The 25,145-nt window shown below is 41.7% G+C and overlaps 1 protein-coding gene across 7 annotated transcripts in view; it reads right to left on the bottom strand.

Annotated features, from left to right (window-relative positions):
* sick (sickie) overlaps positions 1-25,145 on the bottom strand; it is a 162,060-nt gene that overhangs the window by 82,458 nt on the left and 54,457 nt on the right. For 4 of the 7 annotated variants that reach the window (NM_001273674.1, NM_206008.4, NM_001273678.1 and 1 more), the window contains one exon: positions 18,127-18,297. In NM_001273674.1, coding sequence (NP_001260603.1) covers positions 18,127-18,297 — 171 coding nt within the window. Of the gene's footprint in view, positions 1-9,457; positions 9,787-18,126; positions 18,298-19,708; positions 19,904-25,145 lie in introns of those variants that run through there. The other 3 variants (NM_001273680.2, NM_206007.5, NM_001273681.1) reach the window with 2 other exon arrangements.

The following is a 25,145-nucleotide window of genomic DNA, read 5'->3' as shown; positions in this document are numbered from 1 at the left end:
AACTTCGCATTTCGATGACACTGAAAACGGTGCGTGTAAAAAAATATTTGAAATGCAATTTTCATAATTCAAACTCTTCTTCTTCTACTGCCTCTAACTGTTCGCCTGTGTTGACAAATTAATTATGTATTGATATGCGGTTTTAATGCTCACTGAAGCACGCTTTTTTTTATGCTCGGAAATCTCATTTAAAACAAGCGAGTGCGAGTAAATTTAATCTGTGAATAGGTGATTAGCAGAAACTACGCTAATTAGCTCGTTGTTACCCTTAAAAAATAATAACTATTATTAATATTCTTGCCAAGAAAGAGATAATAATAATAAATTACTGAATAAACTCAACAAAAATGAATATGCATTTTTAAGCCACAATATGAATAAATAAATGATTTAACAAAACTTAAAGCTTATATCAGTGGATCAGATCGCTGAGAGATCAATGCAAATCAGAGCTTGGGTATTAAGACCTCTTCCACGAAGTCGTGTTACCAACTTGTTGGTCCATTCGGGCCATCACGCACAGCTATCTTTGCAGGTAGTTCCCGAGTGACGCGACGTTGGGCTAGGTAGCTCCCAGTTGCCAGGTTGCATGGCTTGGACATATCCTTGAAGCTTGCATTTCTCGGCTGTCAACTGTTTAACTTGGCTTAACCTGCCCCCTGCCACCGCTACCCCCCTTGGCTTTTTGCATATTTGACTTTGACACTTCGCAGTTGCCGTTGCAGTTGCAGTTGCAGTTGCTATTGTGTGTTGTTGCTCTCGCTCCTGTTAACATGTCCAACTGTTCGTTGTTCGGTCCGTCGGTTGGTCTATATGTCGGTCTATATGTCTGTCTGCCAGTCGGCTGGCTGACTGTAGCTCCCTGCAACCAGTGACACTGGGCTGGGGCATTCCTCTTGAACACGCAACGTGCAATTGTCAGTGTCAAGCGCTGTGGCCACTGCAAAAATATATGCATACGGCAAATATACAATGTATGTATGTATGTATATATAAATATATCTGCATCTGTATCCGTATCCGTAGACATTAATGTTCGAATGGGAAGATCTATGTGCAGTGCCTCCGATGTTGCACTTGATTCTCCTGCAGCCTCTTGTGCGAAACACAATATGTTATACAATATATAAATATTTCATAGAAATGTAAACACTTTGATGAAGAAATATTTAAAATTGTGAGCATATATTATAGATTTCTTCAATAACATTAAAATATGTATATTCTAGAGCATTTCCACGTCGCTGCTCCTTTAAAGCCCCATCAATTTGACAACTTTTTTAGTGCCGCCATCAGTCAGTTTCGAGATAAACTGAGCAAATTGAGTGATGCTTTTCAGACCGAATGAATTATTTTCGTTTTTCCCATGGCCCTGGAACAATTGCATCTTGCCTGCACCCACCCCGAACCCGATCACACAGAGTTGGCAATTCAATTTAAAGACCTCGACTAGTTCATGGCCAACGCAAATTGTCGATGGAATCCAGTTTTGACGGCCTAATATGCCTTTTAACGAGCAAAGCTCTTCAAATGGCTAGAGGGCAACGAAAAATCGTGGTACACGCGTTTTCTGGTCATGTTTGACAACTGCCGAAAATGCAATTAACATTTGTGCCCGGTAGTTGTCAACAGTTTCACAGACAAACACGTTCTCATGCGAAAACACGCCCCTAGTCAAGGGCGGTGCTTGGAAAATTATAGTGGGAACATTAGGGCATAAGCTACATTAAATATAGTAAATCTAATTAAAGCCAGGTTTAATTGACTGCTTTTAAAATGCATTTAAATGGTGCTTAAAGCCTAGTTGACCCACTTATATCTTAACTTCAAGTAATATTTCACATAATGAACTCGGGATGCAGATTAGAATAATCAATAATCAATAATAAGTGATTAGAAAATTTGATGATCTATAGTTTGGTTCATTTCTGAAATCTTTATCATCGCTATCCCCAGAAAATCCGAAATAGGTGGCTCTGTTTAGGGGCTCTCCAGAGTCTCCACCACACCATGCAACTCAATGGGGACTACGCCACTGCCTCGGGCGGAGGTAGCCATGCACAAACACAGTTCCGGAGACAATTGCACCGTTAGAACTGCACACAAATGAATGCCCTTTGGCACCTGTCGACATCAACCTGGTTTGTCGAAAATGTTGCATAGTTTAGTTGCACTCTGCGAAATTAGCCAATGGCCGGCTCGTTTCTACTCGTCTCTCTGAAACTCTGAATTCGGCATTCCGGGGGATTTGGATTGGACTGGGATGGCTTGGGTGGGATGGCATGGGTTGGTTTGCGATGGGCTGCACTGGGACGAGGCAGCAAAGTTACCTGCATTATTTGCACGTAGGATCCCCCAGCGGAGTGGAGGCCGACCTGGCCGACATTAATGCATAATTTTGCCAAACTATTTTGAGGTTTGTTTGCCTGGCAGGCAAACCGCATGCAGCAGCATCAGTAGCTCCCTGCCAACCATCCCAACCCACCCACTCGCCCACTTCCAACCTGGCCAATTTATTTGTCATGTCAATATTAACGTCGTTCATCCAGAGAGTCGGCACCAAAACGAATACTGAGAAAAACGAGTCAAGAAATTATGGATAAATTGAAGAGAACTTCATTAATTTCTAAAATACTGTCTTGGAAAGTATCAATTAACTTACGTTAAGTAAGTATCAGTCAAATTACTTTATAATATTATGAAAAATACAACGATTCATATGAGGTGGTAGTTGTTTCTAACTGAAGATGATTTCACTTTTTACCAATTATTATTTGTATTTAATTTTCTTTCACTGTTTAGAAGTTTATAGGGATCAAGAAGATGCTCCAGCTGGCTTTAGCATTCTAGCGAAACATAATTTACTGTGCCTTCGTTTTGGGATGCGGCTTTTCTTGCTGCTGGCAACGTGGCGAGCTGACAAATATTTGCCAGAATCCAGGCAACCAACTAGTTGGTAATTGTGAATTTAATTAGATTTTATCGGACAGGAGAACTGGAAAACAGTAAATGCAGTAAAATGGCAGCTTTCCTTGGGAGTGTCGGATTGGAAGACGACTCGTAATCAATAGTTGCCGAAACACAGATGTTAGCTCTGCGATCGGGTTTCAACTGTACATAGACGAACAGACTTGTTGATGGTTTCGAATTGCCAATCTGTATTAGTTTACCGGGCTCCCCAGCCAACGCTCCGCATTCAATTAACCCGAACAAACGCGGCGCAGCAAGGCCTCAAATTATTAGTCTTATGATTTCCTGTCAATCTCAATGAGCGTCTACATCTCTACTGAACGAGCGGCTAGAAATCGTTATGGCGAACAAGTAATAACCATAACAACGAACTGATTTGTTGGCCAATGAAGCGTGGCTAATTGCCGCCACTTGAATACTTTAAAGTGAAAACTTGTCGCCTGCTAATGAAGGCATAAACCAGATTGCAGACTATGTAAAGCGTCGGTCGAAATCGGTTTCCACACACCCATTCCCATTCCCATTTCCATTTCCATTCCCATGTTGGACCTGACTTAACAATGGCAAGAGGGCGCCTTTTGGCCTGGCTAAGATCCCCGTCCCTCGAAGGCGCAGCCTGTTGGCATATTCAACTTTTTGCTTCTTGCGATTTTTCAACGCCTTTGCCACAAGATTTATGACCGCACAATGCGTGACCAGCTGGCGGGAAAAACAAGGAGTGGCTGTCGCTCTTAGGCGAGGCACACTGTGCAGCGAGTGGGGCACGCACCTTTCTTCCCTGTTAATTTCGAGCGAAATAAGAGTTGTCGTACTAAAAAATGTGTTCAATCAAAATTTTGATTGCATGCAATTTCTTTCCAATGCAACCGAAGACGGAGAAAGAAAGGCAATTCTTACAAATGAATCGTATTAATCAGCCATCAAGGAATGCAACTGGAAAGGCTCTCAATTACTGGGTACACTTACAACTCACTTACTTTAGTAGTGTATTGAATTTAGTTGGATATTGAAAATTATAAGATAGTTAGGAAAAAAAAGAAAGTGGATTTACATTTACAACATAATAGTATGGCAAGAATAACTTCTATAGTTTTGTAATGGCATAACTATAGATTTTAGTTTATTGTTCACTATATGTCAAATCTGTGTTGCTTGGGTTTGTTGTTTATTTTTTGGTTATACCTTATGGATAAGCTTCTTGCGTTGTCTTAGTCATTCGTTTGGCAAACAGCCAAATTCAAAGGAAAATAGCATTTCGACCAATCCCCAATCCGTATGTCTAATTACTCAGTTCCCGTAATTCGCAATTCACAATTTAAAATTCCTCGAATTGTAAAATGTGTCACGGCATCTAGTCGCGCATAGAATTGCGTGGGCGTCCGCCTGGATTTCGTCAAATCTCTGGCGAATATTTTATGCTAAAGAGGCGAAAATGGAAACCCCAGAACGCAGCTGCGGATTCGGATTCAGAGTCAGATGCAGATGCAGATGGATGGGAAATGGCCATGCCATGCAATGTAACCGGAGGCGGTTGCTCATGTGGGTGGCTTGACTGTGCCATCACACCATAGTCGTCAACATCAGCAGCATTGTAATCTGTGGCACGATCATCATCATCATCATCATCATCTTCATCATCGTCATTGAGATTTATGTTTGTGTTTATGCTGCTGCCGGTTGACATTTCCGCTGCGCTTCTTCAATCAAAAGGCGAGGAGCGCAGAAATGATATAAAATAAAATCTGCACGTACCAAAAAATAATACAAGACCAGCGTATCTGGTCAGAGTGACAATGTGAACCAAAGTGGCAAACAATAAAATGCAAGTCGGGGCGATAAATGATAAGGCACGTCGAGTCTGCTGATTGCAGCTCCACTCGGACGGCACTTTGTGTTCCAGTTGAAGTTGGAGTTGCACTCGGTCCAGTTGGGGTCCTAATGAATGGGGCTCTGGCCCACTTGGTCTTCGAGTGGTGGAGTGGCCAGGATTGCTGGGAAATGACGTGCTGCAGCCATTGTGCATCTCGAACTGATTGAGTGGACGGCTATCTATTGAGCCGAGTTCCTTTGAAGGAGCCTCTTTAGCCGGGCAAAATCATTCACGTGCAATTAATTAAGCCATTTGGTTCGGCTCAGGTGGGATAGTGAAGCAGAATTGGCTATAGGCCAAGAACAAATTGCACTATATGGCAGTTAAAAGGTTGGAAAAGACTGGCATTAATAGCTTGGTAAATTTCGCTAATTGATTTCCAGCCACAAGCCAACTCAATTCAATGCAACGCCTTTCTGTTCAGCAACCACAAATTATATATCAGCAGCAATTTGCCTAATTATATTTAAAATATATTTTTTACTAAAAACCAACCTTCAAACATAATAGGAAACAATTTAAGTTGGCAGTCTTTTGTTTTATCTGATTTTATTCTTCCTAGACTTTATTAAGCGTATTTTGATTGCCGGTTAGCTGAGCTACCTAAAAAGTGCCTTCATCGCTGGAGTCCTATATATAATTAATGTGAATTTCGCCCACGAAGTTTGCCAATGTTTTGCCCCCCGGCGTACCAGTAAAAGCCGAAAAAGAACCCGGCAAAATTGCTGTTGACTGAAGTTCGCCGACCATCGAGGGGCCCTCTAACAAGCACAAGTCCAGCGAAAAAAACCCGAAAGAAAATAACCGCAAGCCATAATAAATGAAATCAATAATTTGTTTACTTTTGTCAAGAAATTATTTGTGGCCACACAGGAAACACAATAGGGTATCAAGAGAATGGGATCGAATGAGTGCTGGTCCTAGTTGAATTTCCTTAATGATATGAATAAGACTAAAGGTCTGAAATTTGTTGAGTGTAATCAATTAAATTACAAGGCATTAATTTTAAGCTGCCTTTTCAGTGAAGCTCAGGATGCTGCACAGCCTAATATGACTTACTTCAACGCCCTGTGATTTACACGGTACATCCGATTTGGTTCACACACACTGCCCGAAGCAAAAGCGAGACATTCGAAGCCGTGCTAATTTGTAGCGCCCATTTCCGTTCTTTATGTGTCGGCGGGTCCTCCGCGGATCCTTTGGATGTTCCGATTCGCACTGTGCGGTCCGCGGAAGATTTTCTTTATTGATGCCCCACAATTAGCACGCCGCAAGAGCCAACCGCTGTCCGATTCCGATTCGGATTCGGATTCCGGTCGTAAACAAAGCTTAACGCCCTTTAAGCAGACGAGACGATACTTGGCCACCAAAGTACACAAACCGCAAATAAACCAGCGACCTTGACTGCAGACCAGATAATGGTTGAGTGTGAGGTGGCCATGGCCAGCCATGTGGATGACCACCAACTGGCCACCAACTGCAGCCAAACTGAGTCACCTTTGAGCTGGGAACCGGTTTACCATTTAACATACAGCCGGGACGGCAAAAGGTTCTTTGAACCTAACCGTTCTGAACTCGTTGATGGATTTATTTTGTGTTTAATGCGGACGATTGTCGAGTAACGCGTGCCGTTTCTCGAAATTTATTTCAAGGGAAGCCCGCCAGTTGACACAACTAATGGCCCAGTGTTAACGATGAGATATTAAAAGAATTCTTGGGTAGTATCTCTGTGAAATCTCCATGACGGTATGGGACGGTCCCAAATGAAGTTCTTCTAATTGAGTTATATTAACTTATAGTTTGACAGTAGTGCTTCAAGCGAATGTCTTCGGATTATGCAGAAACTTGTTAAGTCTTAAATTATATTTAATTGGCAATTTAAAAGCATTGCACAGACTGAAATAATTTATTTACATCCAGGCAATTTGCCTGCTCACTTCCTCAATAAATTAAGGCACTAGGCCGAGGTGTTGATGGTCCTAATAATGATAAGTGCATTACTTTCATATTAATACTAATTTATTTTCCAAGTACGACACTTTCGACTAAAGACTAAAAGCCCAAAACTATTACGAATTTCATTAGTTTCTGGGCTGGCCCTAGCCATTGACCCACTACTACTAATTGAGGTTTAGGGTCCCTACCCACCTAATTGGCCAACGCAATTTATGGCATCGAAAAACACTTTCCTCACCTTCGTGGCCACCGCACCGCCGGCAATAATTGGGAACAATCGGGCTTAGAGCAATGTTTGCCGTGTGCAAATTGGTCAAATGTGTTGCGGAAGTTGTTTGGGAGTCAAGGAGAAAGAGGGGGAAGAGGAGGGGTCTAAAACACGAGACACAGAATTCCATTTGCCATTCCATTGAGTACCAAATCGGAAACAGACAAAACCAACTGACATGCCTGTGTTTCGGCCAAGTTTTGCCTTTGGCATTAATGGGTAACTAACTTGACAATGCGCTCCGACGATTAGCAAGTGGGTTTTTTTTTCTTTTGCCTTCTGTCCAATTTGAATTTCTCTTTGTATAGGATGGAAATGAAAAGAGCTGGGTTGAAAAAAATGTAGTAGAAAAGTTAGCTGCGGTAAACTTTTTCGACAAACCAGTATAATTACCCTGCAAAGCTAGTTGTTTTAAGTAAACCAGGAAGATTTTCCTTTATTCTTAGTTTTGCGTGTTATAAAATCTCTCTAAATATAATAATAATAAGACATACCCGAAACATATTTTATTTAAAACTGAAAAGAACAACTTTTCTTTTTGTTGACATATGGTGTTCCAGAAGACAACAAATATTTTGGGATTCATTTCAGTTCGCCGTAAACTCAGTTTGGCATGCTGGATCACACTTGCTTGGCCTTATAATGTGGAAGTCTCAATTAATCCAATTCCTCAGCCTGTTTGGAACACATGACGCACACGATGACTCACCTCCGAGCTGCCGCTGCCACTTTGCAACTTCATTGGCCCGCGGGCCAAAGTCCACAGGCCGTTGCAACAGCCGTTTGTCTCGTGGCTGCGGCTTCAACATTTATCCGGCTAGACAAAAGCCTAATTCTGTCTGGCCAACCAGCTGCCAGCTGTGCAGCACATACATACATGTGGGTGGGTGTGTGGGGAAGGACCCCCTCCCCCCCACTAAATGGAGATGGATCCCCGGCAGCCTAACGAAAATTAAATTTAATACTTGTCAGGCAGTCAACCCGGCCAAAATCTTGTTAAATTAATAAACTTCCAAGTCACTGTGGCAGCTTGTTGCAGCGGCAAGTCAGGCTCGATTTAACGCTCAATTTGGTGGCTTAGGCTTAGATTTAAGCCGGGGTATTAGCCATCCACGGATGATGATGAATCGCCAGCGGTGGCCTAAGCTCATCGCTGTGTCAGTGATAAATAAAAGCTCATTAGTTGGCCACAACTTTTGGCCAGATATCTTCCTCCCCCTACAAACAAATAAAAACTCGCCAATCGGACAATCTTGACAGATAGCCAGCCATCGACTTTACGGATTCCCAGAAAGCCCAGCGGGTAGCTATACAAAATCTGGCCAAAAACCACCCAAGAGGTGATCTCTCGGGGGGATTAGTTCAACGAAATTTAATAAGCCCGCGCTAACAAAGGTCAATAGCAATAATTATGTAATTTGTAGCTGGAATGGGCGTTTTATTGTCAACCTCTGAGAGCCAACCGCCATCGCAGCCATTCACAGCGACAATAAGAGGCAATAGAATGACAATAAACTTGGCCAACAATACAGGGTAATGGGATTGAAAAGGTAATTTTATGTATGAAGAGCACTTTCAGAGTAAAATCGTTGGCAGTGGCTGCGATATGCGATACTAAGGGGGGCTAAAAACCAACTAAAGATGATCGACTTCATAAATGGTTTGCATTATACTTCATTTAATGTGTTTTTATTATAAGCTAAACGGAATTTGAAGAAAGTATAAGTAAAACAGATTCCTTTTCTTGCAATTGATTTAATATCCCTGAAATTCTAATTGACCTATTGACTTCCATTGCCTTTCCTACATTCTTTTCACTACCTTTTTAGGGACCACCTTCATTCACACCGACTGCAGTGGAAAGGTAGAACGAGGACCCCCGTGGCGCAAACTACGCCACTGATCCGGCGCAGCTGTGCCCCGGTTTTAGCCGGAATAGATGGGCACGTAGCCGAAGTTGTGCCGCACACGCCTAGCCACAAAGGCCAAAAATTACCTAAATGGATATGTGCGTATGTGTGTGTAGGTAAAAAGGTGAGCCGAAAGGAGACACATACATATGTATGTATGTATATGTTCACAATAGGCAGGGAAAGTCGTAAAAATGACGTGGCTAACAGGACGCAAATGGGGCGGAGATCGAGGACGATAGGCTAACAAGGGGCGTGGCAATCGCGCCCGCCAGCGGTTTTTGGGTTTTCCTTCAACTTTTGACAGTTGTGTCATGATAATTAGTTTTGGCCTGTTTTTCCGGGGGTGTGATGCCTTCTTTTTTATGACTCCTCGCATTGTTTATGTTGATTTGATGTTAATTTAACGTTAAATTGATAAATATCTTGGGCTTAGAAAAAAGGGGGAGAGCACGGGGGAATGGGTCAAACATTTTCATTTACCTCTTCAGTTATTCGAGTTTCTGGCTGCTGTTGTGTTAGCTACTTGAGGTTACTTGACCTGCATACGTCGATGGCACGAAATGGTTTTGGCTCCCCTTGTTTGTTTTTAGGTTTCGATATTTTTGTCTTTTTTGTTGTTGACTTTAATTGGAGCAGCGAAAAAACAAAGACGCTTGAACGAAATTTTTAATTGATATCATCTATTGCGGAATTCGCGCACAAGAATGTATGTGCGATGTGCACATTTAAGGCAATCAACGTTCGCAATTAAACAAATGAAATGAATTTTTTCCTTCTCGAGCTTGAGAAATCATCGACGAAATTTGCATGAAATCAGCACTTTACACTGGCAGAAAACTCGCGCTAAAGCTTAAGCCCTTTTATTGACGTCTTGCACTCTGGATTGGCCAATCATTTGTGTTTGATTAGCAATCAATTTTATAAGCTCGTTTTTATTCAATTCCCGCGAAAATGTACCCAATTTCGTTGGGATATTGGGAACGCGGCGCCTTTAATCAACCGACAAGAAACACAACTGAGTCGAGCAACAGTTGGTTGTCTACTGACTCGTAACCGGCAAAAGATCATCGATCGTGCTGACTTCGGCTTCGACTTCGGCTCAATCGTTTTGATTGTTGTGGGTCGTGTCATCTGTTTTTGCTTTTGTTTTGTTTGCCCATCGAATGATCGCACAGCTGTTCAACCAAAAGCAACATTTTGCAGACAGGTTTTGGAATGTTGCCAGACAACTGGGGATGGCTGGGCAATGTTGCTAGCCAGAGAAATGTTGCTAACAGTGCTGACCGTTTTGGTGGGTTTTCAATTGGTCATTCAAAAATAGCTATTTTTGCTATGCAACTGAATGTTATGTTATTAACTCAAGATTATTGTTTTTTTCCAAAACGAAGTATTTTGACTTTTTTATTTCCAATATCATCACATAATATCTTTATCAGATTGGTTACGCCATGCAACCTGAAGTTAATATCTAAGCAACATGTTGCCAAGCAAAATTGGTACTAGCTGGACTGTATTTGTTGTTGTTGTTCCCTGCCCAGACATAAACACATTTCAGTTCTTCAATTTTGATTTCTGTTTTCTTGACAGTTGTGGGGGAGTGTGGAAGAGGGACAGCGCTCGACTGTCTGCTACATCGTTCTGGGGGCAATGAGTAAACAAATTTTAAATGGAATTTTCAATAAGTCATCAAAGAGGTACGCATGAGCATATATGTATGTCTTGATGGATCACCTCTTGTTTCTGTTCTCCTGAATGGACTCGTAAACTCCGACACAGTCGCCAAGATAATCCCCACGATCTCGAGCGCAATTCCCTCAATGAATTTCCCCCATCGAACGAACCATCAACGAGTTCAATAGTATCATAAATTATAATTGCAAAAACGTGCAAGACAATGCCCAAAGAACAGAGCCGAATTAAAAAGTGGGCCAAGCTGTGCACTTCGTTCTTTTCAGTTGAGTTTTACATGGCGCAGCCAAATTGCGAGTCAACTGGCAATTAAAGAAACCACAAACCAACCAACCGAATGAATGGCAAAAGTGGCAGTCGATAAATCTATATGGTAATCACGAACTGGTCGCATCGGCAAATATAAGAGCGATTTCGACTTCTACACTGAACTATTCAAGCATTCAAATATACATTTAAAGGTTTATAATTTCATAATGAAACGAACTAAAAGGTTAAAGGCAATGTTTAATTTTAAAGAGGATGTAAATCATAATTAAAATAAATCGATGTACATAGGTAGAGACAAGTTAGATTGCACACAGTATATTTGAAGATCAAAAATTGTATCTATTTCTTTTTTTTAAATTTTTTATTTATTTTTTTATTTTTTTTACACGACAATTGCGACATGCTGCGATCCAAGATCATTCCGCCGATCGTGAAGATCCCTTGTAACCCCAGCGATGCCAAACCTAAATCATGTGGGTGGCTTTCCACAAAATCCAAATCGATGATAAATTGCAATGAACTTCTCGCTGTGGCCTCCAAAAATGATGTCAACAAGAAGTTCGCTGCACATAAATTTGAAAAGACGAGGCCACAGTGGAAAAAATCGGGGGTTTCGAACTGAGAGCAAGAAATATGTCGGCTGGGTTAACCTGTAGCCAAAGAGCAAAGTCTGCCAAGTGTATATAGATATGTATGTATGTGCATACTTGTGTGTGGAGGAGAGGCCTTTGGAAGTCTGCATCTCCGTCTAAATTTAGATAGAACATCTTGCAGAGCACTCGAAATGAGGTCGATGCTATGTTCCGCCTTTTTGAAGTCGTTTTCGGTGGGGAACCAGTGCAATTAGAGGAGCATCGAAGGCACCCAAATCGACTGTGGGGCCCCGTGTCTAATTAAGTGCGTGAATCTTGCCAAGAGTTGCTCACGAAAAAAGCAGGCCGAGAATAGAAATGTATTTCCACACATTACACATTTTGGACTTGGGCCAAAACTTCGAGCAGTTTAGCCAGCCAATTGAAGTGTAATTCACTTCCGCTTTTGTTTGTTGACCAAACAACCAGTTGGGAAGCCAGAGACCAAACCATAACCGCAGCGAAAACAAAATCCAGACAAACCGGACTGGACCAGACCAAGGACCATGACCATGTCCATCTCCCCATTTCCACATTTCCCCATTTCCATGTGCATGTCAACTGGCCCAGCAGGCGACAACGGGCAAACATCTGTCCAAGTCCAGTTATCAGTGGAGCTAATTCCCCGACTCGTTGGGGGTCCTTGGTCCGATATTGTTACTGGGAACACGGAACTGGGAACTGGAAGTGGGATCTCAGCTCTGAGTCCTGCACTCTGCACTCCCCCAATGACAATTACCGGGTACGACCACAGCTAAGTACCAGACAGGGGATTTCCCGCCGCACTCCCCTTTCCCCTTGGGGGAGCTGGTGGAAAAGCTAAACAAAGTTCTCGAACACACAGAAACACACACACACACACGACCGAAGGGGGATTTACATTTGTAATTAGAAAGCTTTGGCGAAACTTTGACGAATGAACAGCCAAAAAACGAACACGGAAAACTCATCAAAATGAACTGGGAAATGCGCTCCAAATATACCCTCAAAACAAAAATAAAAACATAAATAATAACAAATATATACAATACAGTTTCAAAATTGATTTTTAAACATAAACTAGAGTTTTATGTTACATTAAGCTGTTGTATTAAAATTATACTTGTAATTTAAAGTTTGCATATATTTTTAATTGCAACATAAAGAAATATTTTATTATTAACCTAGTCAGTTAAAATTTTAATCTAAAAAATATCAAATTTATAAAGATTTCAACTGGGCACACCAAAATCATGTATCACGAACATCTTTGGTGCAGCTAAAATGTTTTCCGTGTCCAACTTTTTTATTTCAGCGTTGTTTTCCAACGACTTGTTTGTGCCACATGCACCATGCGAACGCAATTTGGAAACTTTCAGTCGCCAACTTGAATATTGCAGTTAATGTCTCTAATTTACTGCAAGAGCACTTCAGGCCAACAGGACAAACTAATGAAATAATGTTGTGGCCTTATAGTTTTCGAGATGGCTCAATTGGCCAAAACCCCCGGCTTACATGGCGTATGATAAACAAACTTGCCGAGCGAATCAAGTGCACTTGTTCTGTTGTCCAATAGATGCAAACGCCTTATGGGAGCCGTCTAAAGCAGGCTTAGAGTTGTAATTTCTAAGTGAAAAGAATTGGCATTTAAGTGGCGGGGTAACTAAAGTTTAGTGCGGCAACTGTACTTGAAAGTTTTCCTGACCGGATCACGTGCCGCGACTAATTTATGCAACAGAAGGCGCAGCCATTGATTGGTTGCCCCAACCACCTTGCAACCGGTTTTCCACCCATTTTGCACCCACCTTCCAGGCTTTTCTTCTTGTACAACTTAATTTGTGTGCCGGAATTTATGGATGCTGCACGTGCAAAAGGGCCTGAGTGGTCCTGGGCCTCCCAGAAAGTTTTTTACCGCCTGATTTGTGGTAACAAAACTTTTTTTGTTATTCTTTATTTGTTCCTTTTTGCCTTCGCCACGCAATTGTGAATTGCAAAACACAGAAAAGAGCGCAGTTGAATTTGTATTTTATTTGCTTAACCCGCAGAGCTGGAGGAGATTGTGCAAGCCGAAGTCGACTACGAGTATATTTAGCCAATTGAAATGTACACAGAAAAGCTTAGCCCCCGACCAGCAATTGTGGCATTGTAAACTTTAATGTGGAGCCATAAAAACTATGCATTGCTTACCATGGAAACGATGCAGGGAAACGAAGAAGAAAATGGTATCTGGGCTACGAGAGGAATTTCCCTAAAAATAAATCAAAGTCTGCTGCATTAATGAACTTCAATTTGGAACCAGATGCTGCACAGGAAAACGGTAGAGAAATCCGAAGCCCCATCCTTAGTTACCTGCCACCTAAGCAGATTTCATTTTAGATAGAGCAGACGTAAGCTTTTCCATTGAACTACGAGCATTGAAAACTCCCGGACAGCTGAAGAGCCGGAAAAGCCAACGAAAGAGGTTTTTGGGAACGGTAACCAAAGGTGGAAATTCGGCTGCAGCACGAATTTTTATGCATTTGCATTTATCTTAAGTGGGCTTCAACGTGTAAACTGATTGGAGCAGTAATTTTTTAAAAGATTGAAGCTGACTCCGGGACTCCGGTCATCCGAAATTTATTTGGGCTTTTGTTGATCCACGCAGGTGAATGCCAAAGTAAAATATTAGGAAAGTCACAATCCGTTCATTGCCTTGTTTGCCGCAAAGCTCCTGAGCTACTCAACATCTGTATTTAAGCCATACGATGATTTTTCATTTCAGCCATCTTTCATCATTCTGAATATTTCATAGTTATTCCTTGCATGTTCACTCAACTTTTAAGCACTTTAATCGTTTTAAGACGGCAAGAAACCCTCAAACTCTCGAATCGCACTTCAATCAGGGCATTTATCTGAAACAACAATGGCTCGACTCCTTCGAGGGGCAAATCAGTCAAGCGCATTAAATTGAGCTATTGTTTTAGTTTAATTACATAATAATTGCCCTGTGCGATGTTATTCATGTTTGTCTGCTGCTAATAACTGCAAGCAGCTTATGGGAAAAACCCACAACAACTCCAGCAAAGCGTAGAGTCAATGCAGGAAGAATGGCCACAGAAACTGGCTATAACAGGAGCTTTTGGCCTGCTCAGGACAGGATGGGAGGACAAAGGACCAAGACGGGCAATTATGTAAGACACAGCATGTGCTTATTTTGATTTAATTTGCCATTTAAGACTTCGCCCGCCCGTTATTTACATACTTGATTGGGAAATCTTTATGTGCGAACTCGGTTGCAAGGAAGAAGGAGGGGAGGAGAGGAGCGGAGTGGAGCCATTTACCTTTTCGACTTGCAGCTTCCACATGTTCCCTTTGTTTGGCTCGAGAGTGGAAATCAAATTAGTAGCGTTGTAAAATGCATTTAAGTAAATTTGCACAAATTGCTCTTTGTTACGGCAGTGACTCAGCTAAGGGCAGGACTTTAAGGACAAAGTGAAGATAGTTTATGGAAGAAGATACTTTAAGTCTTACGAGCAGGAAATGTTGGATATGGCCTATAGCAATTATTTGAATGATTTGATTTATTTAATGATTTCACACACGAATTTCCTACCTTAAACGATCAAATAGGATCTATTTAAGGCAGTCAGTTTTCATTTTTAACGACTCTGTTGACTCCTTCGTGTTAATAAGAGTGCATTTCAAACTGCATTTCAGTTTGGGCGAACTTTAAGCCACCGTTCTAACCCTTTCGCCTTTAACTCGATTTTTGCGGCCTTTAATTTGGAAGCCAGGAAACTTTGGCTTTCGGTTTTTTCTCCTGCGCGTTGGCAAGTGCCGTCGCTAAAGTTGACTTTGAACACTTTTACGTTTCGCTGATTTTTCAAGAGTTTCGTTTTCCTTTTTTATTTCTCGCTGCGGCTCTAGCCACATTTGACTCTGGCCCGGATCCTTCGGCTCTTTCAGACGCTGCCTGTTCCTTCGTCGTCACTCATTAGAAAAACGTTGCGAAAGTCGAAAAAAATGTGCACTACGTGTTGCAGGGGCGAAAAAAACGGCAATGAAAACGCTCATGTAAAGTTTGCACTGGCAAAAAGTAAGCTGGCTCGCAAAAAAGCTGAAGATGGTTGGGGAAAGACCAGGAAAAGTTTATTACAAAGTTTGGACTGAAACACGCGCCAAAGAAAGGAGAACGCAAACTAAAGTTTAATATTTGATTTAAAAGTTGATAAAATTTACTTTAGTCTGCACTCAATGCACTCAGCACGGTGTTATTTGTTTTTATTGAATTTGTTCAAATGTGTCTTGGCCAGATTCGCCCGCTCTTCGTCCTGTTTTTCGTCCTTTCCCCGAGGTTTTCCTCTTTGCTCTGCGCTGCACCTGGTTCGCGTCCCGGCTACCACGTGCATTTCCCATTTCGCCATGCAAATATGAAAGGCAAATGGGAAATGAAAGAAGAGGAGGAGTCGCCGGTTCGCAACAAAAAACGGCCTGAAAATGGGAAAATTTTCAAATGCATTGTTTGCTGGCTTTGAAATGGAAAACACGAATAGTGCGATGAAGCGGGACAGAGAGAGAAGCATGCCCATTGTTCTGAGTCCAGGATATTAAGGCAGTGGCGGGGTTGCAAAGGGGTCACACAACAGGTATAAAGCCACAGGGGCCACCAGTTTGGATAATTAACGATGATGTTGTAAGAACAGGATCAATGGGGGAATCAGATGGCACAACAAGCGAAATGAAAGGGCAAGCAAGCAATGCAAAATGGTTAAACCTCCGAGGGGCATTCAATTTCGGCAATCAACACAAACTTAATATATACTTAAATCTCTTTCGATAAATATTTAAAAGTTTAAAATGAAGAGCCTGCATAGAAACTCTTTAATAAGTTGTACACATATCAACAGCTGAGCAAATGTGACAACATTTTAACAGAGGCGGTTTTAATTTGTGAATTTCATTTTGACATGCAAATATATTTTCGTGTTTTCCGCAACCGCCAGCAGTTATTTGCATTTCCATTCGATGCGGAAAGAGCTTGCCAATCATACACTTGCACCTAAACGTATAAACGGTCCCCCGGACATCTAAAAAACACACAAAACTCGCATGCTACCCACTAATTTTGGATATATTTTTTATTGCATTCTTCTATTCGTCTATATTTGAACGGCAAATTGGCAAATTGAGTTTGTTAGTCCAAGCTCCTGCTCGTCAACTATATGGAAGTGTATATATATATATATACGGAGAAATGTGCAATGCATTGCATGGCTTCGAGCTTCTTCATCTCAAATAAACCCAATTTGGCGCCCATGTCACATACGTCAACGCGACTCGGTCACGCCCACTTTTTGGGGCAAGTTCGCTGGCAATTTGTCAGCTATTTTTCCACGTTTTCTGTTTTTTGTTTCTTTTTCGCTTTCGGATTTTGTTTTTTTTTTCGATTCTTATATTTTCTTAGCTGCATCACGTGCCACAGCGGCGCACGTTTAGCTGAGCTTATCATTTTCTCAAAGACTTTGTCTCGTGGCATCTCTAACTCGCAGTCCCTGCCGCCTATTTAATATGCAAAACGTCAACTAACCAAAAACTGACAAAGTTGAAATAAATTTTTATTTCATGGACCCGCTTTCAGTCTCTGTTTATATATCGGCAATGAACTTGCCGCAGAATCAGCGCAAACCCGACGAAAATATGCCAAAGCCTTGGGGAGCCGTTGGTCCTGAAGAGCCGAAAGAGCCGAAAGAGCCTAGCGAAAGCATTTTTTGGCAATCTTCTCACGTAGCAGACAGAAAAGTAAAGGAGAAAGAGCCGGGATAAATTCACCGATGGGAGGAATCTATGTGAGTGGAACCCGGAAACCCGAAACTTTTTAATTTTAATTTTAATTTCATAAATGCAGTGAAGTGCAGCCATCGCTGCTGCAGATTCGAAATCGTCGTCATCATCCCAATTCAATTCAAGAGGAACCGGTGGAGCAACTGCCACCTGGTGCCAAATTGCTTAGTGCGGCGGAAATCATCATTTTCCAACTCGTAACTGAATTGCGGAGCTGCCGCCGCAGCACGGATGAAAAAGTTTGTCATACGCCCCGTGGTACAGCCAACACGGCGTATGACGGATCCACCTTTCAAATGCACACCGCACTCAAAGCGTGCGAGGGTGTGTATGTGGAATATTTTCACGTTGAGCCGGCATTTGCATATGCCGGATAATGGTCTGGCTTTGGTCGCTTTCCCTCTGTTTTTCCATTTCCATTTGCTTTTTTTTTTTTTGGTCGTGTAAAAAACAATTAACGCAAAAAATGGGAGAGTGACTCATGAGCCTTTGCGGATGAAATAATCAACGCTTAGATTTTTCCACGTTTGCAGCGGCATTTCGGTGGTGCGGTAAATGAGCAAAATTCCAAAGAAAATCAGCTAGTCATTGCCTAATGGAAGTTTTTCCCGCAGCTCCCATTTAATTCAAATTATTCGAGATTGTTGGAAAGCTCTTTTCGTTAAGAAAGACGTGCAAATCTATTGATTATCCAAGTTTACTACTTCTACTTGTAAATTTGTGGAATTCTTAATTGGATATCATTTGATATAAACTTACCATTTGCTGTTGATTCTTTGGCTTCTTGACCAAATCGGGCACCTTGAAGCTGGTAACCGCCTCGATAACCTCGGCGAGGAGCAGTCCATCTCGACAGTCGGCGGAGAGGTCTGTGACCTTTCTTTTCGATTTGGCACGTTCCAAGTAATAGTTGGCCCAGTCGGTGTAGATCTGAAAGTAGATTAAAACATATGAATTTAAATGTTTTCTAAACGGCAACCTAATGGTGCATTCATGTTGTAATTATGACTTCAGCCAGCCCAGCTGTCCCCTGGTGCTGCACAAAATTGCAGTCTTTTGGCAATTTGGTTATCAGGAAATCATTAGCCATCCTGCCTTTCGGCCAACGGCAACATATGCACAAGGAGTTGAGCAAACAAATTAAAATTGAAGACATTTCCTCCCTGAGAGCCCTTGGAAGTCGTTAAGAAAATCTGTGCAACAATTTCGGCTAAACGAAAAATCCTTTTTATTCCTTGGCCTTATCCTCATCCCATTTCCATCTGCCCTTCCCTCGCAATGTCCAGCAAGTTTTATTTGTTGTCTTTGGTCGTCCTTGGCCTGGTATATCCCTCATCCGTCTGACTTCCTAAATTTGGTTACATAAATTTAACTACAAGGAACACAAGTTTTGTGATGCAATGCCGAATGGGTCTTTGGTCTTTATGGGCTATTTCGACTTTTAAAAGACTGTCAGATAGCAAATCATAAGAAAAAGATGTAGCTATCTATTGAAAAACTGACAAAATTACATGTAGAAGCAAAATTTCAAAAATGAAAGATGCATTTCGGTTTGCTTATCCTTCTAGAGCAATCTTACATACACTTTCCTTTGCTAAACATCTGATCTTCAGGGTATTTGAACTTTCCTTTTTGTTTCTGGCAAGGGCATTATTAGCTTCCCAGACATTGGCCCTCACGTCGTTAGCCACATCCTTACATAGTTTTATTGTGCCCCCTGCCAGTTGGCAATCCTAATGTGGCCCTCATCTTCCGGACTCCTCTGCATATGCATGCGACACATTTTATGTTCGCCTTGCTTGGCAATAAAAATATCTTGCATTGTACTTCTGCTATCTTCGCCAGCCTTCTGTTTGTCTAGCTGCCGTTCTGTTATTGTCCCTGAGTTCTGGCCCTCTACTATTCCACCGTTTAGCTGTATTCCATTTCCGACCGAGTTACGAACGGGCTTTACATCTCAAAGGGCCAGACACACAACAATGGACTTGGCCCAGGACTTTGAGCCGGCTTGCTTATGTAACTTTTCCCCCATTTTTCTGGTGCTTTCTTTAGGCTCTGGATTTGGTTTTGGCTTTGGCATTGGCTTTTCGAACAATAAACTGAAAACTTGTTAGTGGAAAATAGCCGGGCGAATGTCACTGCTGCTGGATTGTAGCTCATGAGCTGCAAGGACTGCCTCGGCGTGTGTATCTAAGAGATACTTATGTTTATGAAGCGACATTTTTTCCACTTTCCACACTCGCAGCGTAACATAAATTCAGTTAGCCTTGCTGAGCACAAAAAGCAACTCTTTTGCTAATTAATTTAGTTCCATTAGTTGTGTCTCGTCCTTTATACAAACCTCGGCATAGTCACGCGTCAGGATGCCGTTGATATTATCACAGGACCCTTGGTAGCTCACACAGCGAGCCAACATTTTTTCCGCAACTAAAAAGGTTCACTGATTGATGGAGTTGATTCCGTTTTTTATTTGCACTTTTTTACACATTTTGTTTGCACTTCCAGGGAGACGTTTATTATTTGGAATGCCAAATGGCTTTAAATATTGATTTAATATTCAATTATCCGACAGTGGCAGGAAATAGTACAATTATACGAATTACTACAGCATTTCAATGAACTTATAGGGTCAATATCAATATCCCAAATAAATAATCATGTAAAGGCTTAGAACAAAGCCCCAGAAAACCCATTTAAAATGTCCTTAGTAATACACACACAACAGAACAGAATCCATTTATCAAGCTGCTGTACTTATTACACATTATGCACCTTTCAACCACAGCCGTGTTTATGGGTAAGCCCTCTCAACACTTTTTACTTCCTCCAGACCGTTTCATAAATATTAAATTACTTCCAACGGCTGCGCCGTAGAATATAGTCTTTTCTTTATTTTGCAGCCCCATTAAAATGTCAATTATGATAAAGTTTTATTGGAACACCGAGCGCTGAACACATTAAGCCTTATCAGCGGGACCAGAATGGAGCCAGCTTCGGTAATAATAATAATAATAATAAAAAAAACATTAGGCAACATTTTCACTTTCACCCTTTTCAAAAACACTTCCCGTGCTCTAAACAAATACCTGGTAGCATTTGGGGAGTATTGGTTCCATGAGAATTTGAATTCAAAGGGATTCATAAATTTTAAATTAACTTCGCCAGCCTGCGATACAAAAATTATCTTTAAATTTAATAATATGATATCAATTATGTACGTCAAGTACTGAAACTAACTGAATAGCACGCAGTGTACATTTTATTTTAAATGAATAATCGTATTCAAGGGTATTTTAAGCTCCGTACACTTTATGCATGCCGTGCACCTTTCTTATTATTTATTTTTTGAAGTTCCGTGTTGAAAATCACACGCCCACTTGGACAAACTAATTGAAAATGAAAGTGGCACCCTGAGCTGACAGAAACAGAGCCCAGCCCGCCATCATTTTGCCAACAACAGGTTGGTTGTTTGGTTGCTCCTGAACCCGCGTTCCGGAAATGGCTTTTCGGGCAGGACCCTGGTAGCCCCAACATTCCGCTTTTTCTGCGGGGGGGGGCGGGGGTGGTTGGTTCAGAGCTTATGCATAATTGGAGCTGACACCCTTGTCAGCGACAATTCAGATTTGTGTAGGCCAGGCAATTTTGCTGGCCTGATAAGTTTTAGTTTGGGGCTGAAAAGGGGTTGACAAATCGTCCAGGAAATCAATTTCGGTATTGGGAGTATGAGCTGTTGGGTAAGAAAAAGGTCAAACAGCCATTTAGGAAATGAAAAAGCAGCCACGCCCACCATCCGGGCTCTCTTATCTAGTGTGTGAACATTTTTCGGGGGTTGAGCGTTGGGTTTGTGTGAACTTTAGCCCCGAAGTACTTTACTTTACTTTCTGTGAAATGTCAGTGAAATGTCGGAATAAAAGTAATGCTGATAAAAATTTTATAGCTTGTCAGAAATGTGCAAAAAACAAAAATAACCGCCCCCGAGGGCTTGCTGTCGCTTTCCCTGTTCCTTCTGTTCTTTATCAAAAATGTCGCGACTTTGGTACTTTACTTTATTGGAATTTGCATGGCAACATCCAAAGTGGCAGGTGATTTTAGGGGCGTGGTGGGGTGCTTCGCATCAAATTTATGTTAAATCGAACGCCCATAAATGGGTCTGCAGGCTGTTAAATAACTCCATCGATGATGTGCGCCTTGTGCCAAAGTGGGTTCGGCTATCTCGCAGTTAGCAGTCGCTTTAAGCCGCTTTAAGGATTGGCCAAAAGCCTCTGAGTGCCAACTCAGGTGTATGAGCTCCTGCCACTCGGCACAATGCTAAGTAGATTCTAAACAGTGAGGTTCAGGAATGGTTGTTTAGCTTCAAATATTCTAACTTTTATAATATTTTTTAGAATGTTTGAAATATGACCTCATATCATTCCAATACAAAATTATTAAGCATATGCTTAAAAGTATGACGCGCGGTGTAAATGGATTTTCGATATTAAGCCTCTCAGATACGTCGCTCTTGAAAATTCGAACATGCTCGAATGGCATCCAATGACAACCTGTTGTCAGCCTTTGATAATGGAGCTCCCCGAATCCCATCTTCCCCTCAGCGGGGCATTTCACCCAGTAATATGAGCAAAACTCACTCCAGGATGCGGCTTTGTAGTCAGCATCCCCATCTAACCTCATTAATTTGGATTGTATTATCGGCTTTTATCGCATTCGACCCCACATTTCAGGCATCTTCACCTCCACCTGGAACTCAATTTGCCCGAAACTCAATGACGGCCTTGGAAGAAGAAATCAAATCACAGACGATTGACATTTGAAAGTAATGTCAAAACAATCTCGGACACCTTTTGCCCGGCAACTTTGATTTGGACGAACTTGAAGAAACGGGAATCGGGGAGAAATTCAAGGCAAGTGGACTGATTGCGGCAATGTGTTGATGTGCCCAATCAACTGAGTTTCTGAGTTTCATATCAAAGGCGGGTCCGTTAACATGGCCAAGAGGTGGGAGGCACAGAATGTGACATCATTTGGGATGGGTCAATCGCATAAGAGGGCAATAAAACTGCCCCTCTGCCCCTCTAAGCGATAAATGTGCCTTTAATGCTTTAAAGTGAGTTTACAGATTGCTACCTATGAAAGCTATTAAATTCATGTTTCCCTTTTATGAACTATAAATAGTTTATGATGCAGTGATAATATTCCGAAATGAAATATTAAATTAGGTTTTAAATTAAGAAAAATACCAGAAAACCAAACAAGTTAAACAAAGTTTCAATATTTTTGTAGTTTTATATTTGCAGCTCATATAGTTCAAAGTAATCTATTTATTCAAATGAAGCAAAAAATTACCATGAAAATAAAATGTGAAAACGTTATTACCAACATTGCAGACAATATCTGCAGGCCAGGATTTCTGTTTTTTATTCGCTGCAATAAATTTCAAGTCCAGTGGCATTTGCTACTCGTATGCAGCTTTTCAATTTCGATTGTAGCATTTTAAATAAATAGGCAATTCAAGTGTTTTATGACACTGAAATGGACGGCAGCCCTTCCTCCGTTCTCACAAAATTCCCCATTCCCCACCGCACTTTATCGCCTACAAAGGCCAATAAACTAAACCCTTGTATCCGCCATTCAAACATTTGTGTAGGTGTGTCAAGTGAATGAAAAGCCCAAAGTGATTATAGGCAATTTCCACAGCCCACGCAGAAGAATTCGTGAAAGAAGCTACTGAATTGAGTATGTCTATTTGCTTTTCTATGCTCTCGTCCCGTCCATTAATTGATAACAATTCGTGACACAATTAATGGAAAGCTCGCCTCAATTCTTTTATTACCCATAACAACTGGGCGAAACTGAAGGCAGAACAAATAAACAAGAACATAAGTTGAAATCAGCATTTCTGCTGATGGGCAAAAAGGAAAAAACGCTGAAGGAAAAGTAGAAGTTCAGACAGAAATGCTTGTCAACTGTCACATAAATAAAATATATAAATGTATTTTTTTTTTTGGCAAAGCCAAGCGGAAACTTGGAAAAGCCCTCCTCCTCCTCGTTTAGCGATTGTCAAGAAGGAAAGGTGAGGGATGGCTTGTCGCTTTTAATAATGACAACTCATCAAAAATGTATATGACCCAGTTGCCCGGATCCACGCACCCCCCCACGAATCAGCCAGCTAAAATATTCCGAAAAAAAGGAACAACTTTCCCAAATAAAACATAAACGGATCCAAAACAAAACCCAAATACATATAAAAATATATATCATCCAGCAAGTTGGCCAAAACTTTGCCTTGCTGTTCGGCTAAAGTGCCGCCAGCACTTTCATGGCAATTGGATAAGGTCCTTAGGGGGGGGAGGGGGGTGGTAGAAGGATATCCCAGCTGGGGCTAAGTGCCGAATTAGCGATGCACGGGGGTCGGTGGCCCCAAAAGGTCTCATCGGGGGAGCATTTACGGGTCAGATAAGTGGCAGAATATAACATTCATCCGATCGGTATTGATATTGATTGATAATAAGTGTTTTTGAATTTTGAATCTATCAATGTGGGAAATCAACTTAGGGAACTTAAATTAAAGTTCATCAAAGCAGAAAATAGTTTGCACATGCTTCTCTTAATATAAATTTATTTTATCAATGAAATCAAACCTGATTCAAAAAGATAACAATGTTATTCGAACCTCCATTCGTGTCACCTGCTTACTGCATTATTTGGGCAATTATCGTGACTCACAATAGACAACTTCACCGAAAAGCCAAACACTTTGCTGGTAGTTTTCCCGACCATTAGGCCGCTTCATCTGCCTCTTTATCTGGTGGAAATTCAATGAAAGCTGCTTTATGCAGACATTAAACTAATTGCCCGACGCATCAGCTGCTTGCCTAATTTTGCATAAAATTTGCACAGGCCGAAGAAAAAACACCAATGGTTGACCGCAGGGAGTAGGAGAATGGCCAGGAAAACCGCATATTGGACCGCAGGATACACACGAAAGGACTAAAAACAGGCCACTACGCCAAAGTCAATGGGCATGGCCATTCGGGCAATTGGGCACAGATGCGAGTTGAAATGCCCGATGCCAGTGTGAGTGGCACGTGGACTGCGTATCCGAGTGGACACAACCCCCCAGCATCCCCAATGGGGCACAATGGCACAATGGAAATCGATATATGTGGGCACCTAAAAATAGCTTACAATTTCATAATGATTAAAGGGCTGACCCGAAAGCCTGCAGGCCAAAAAGTAAAGTAATTTTTTAATTATGTTTTCAATTAATTATGCGACGCCACATTGTGGCACCCTTCGGAAAACACTGCAAGAGGCAAAGGAAGAACAACATTCTGGCGTTAATTTAATTACCTCTAAAATGCGGAATGAGGGACGAAATGGGCTCAACTGCTTATTATTATGCCGCACGAATGGCAGCGCAGCGCGGTGTTAACAGCTGTTAAGGCCATGGCGTGTTTGGGCCAACTTAACAGCCATGAGTCACCTGCAATTGACGTCGCGAGAGGGGGGGGGGTGTGCTGCGGCGGGAAATCGTGAAAATAAGAACCCTTTTAAGAAGCTCCCGGCTTGTATTACGCATACGCAACGAGCAACGAACCAAACGGAAAATGGGGGCACAACAAGGTGAAAAGTTGCTCGGGGTGGCGGGCAATCAAAGTTTGCCACAGGCAGGGAAAACAAAAAATTGTTTCGAAAAAGGGTGCCTCCTTTTAACGGCTTGTTCTTACGTTCGAATTTAAAACAGCTTGTGGAAAGGAGGGAAAATCAAAGTCGCGGAC

Source organism: Drosophila melanogaster, chromosome 2L (assembly GCF_000001215.4).
Source record: "Drosophila melanogaster chromosome 2L".
Classification (NCBI taxonomy): Eukaryota; Metazoa; Arthropoda; class Insecta; order Diptera; family Drosophilidae; genus Drosophila; species Drosophila melanogaster.
Note: the sequence above shows the minus strand (reverse complement) of the source record. Positions and strands in the feature narration are given on the sequence as shown.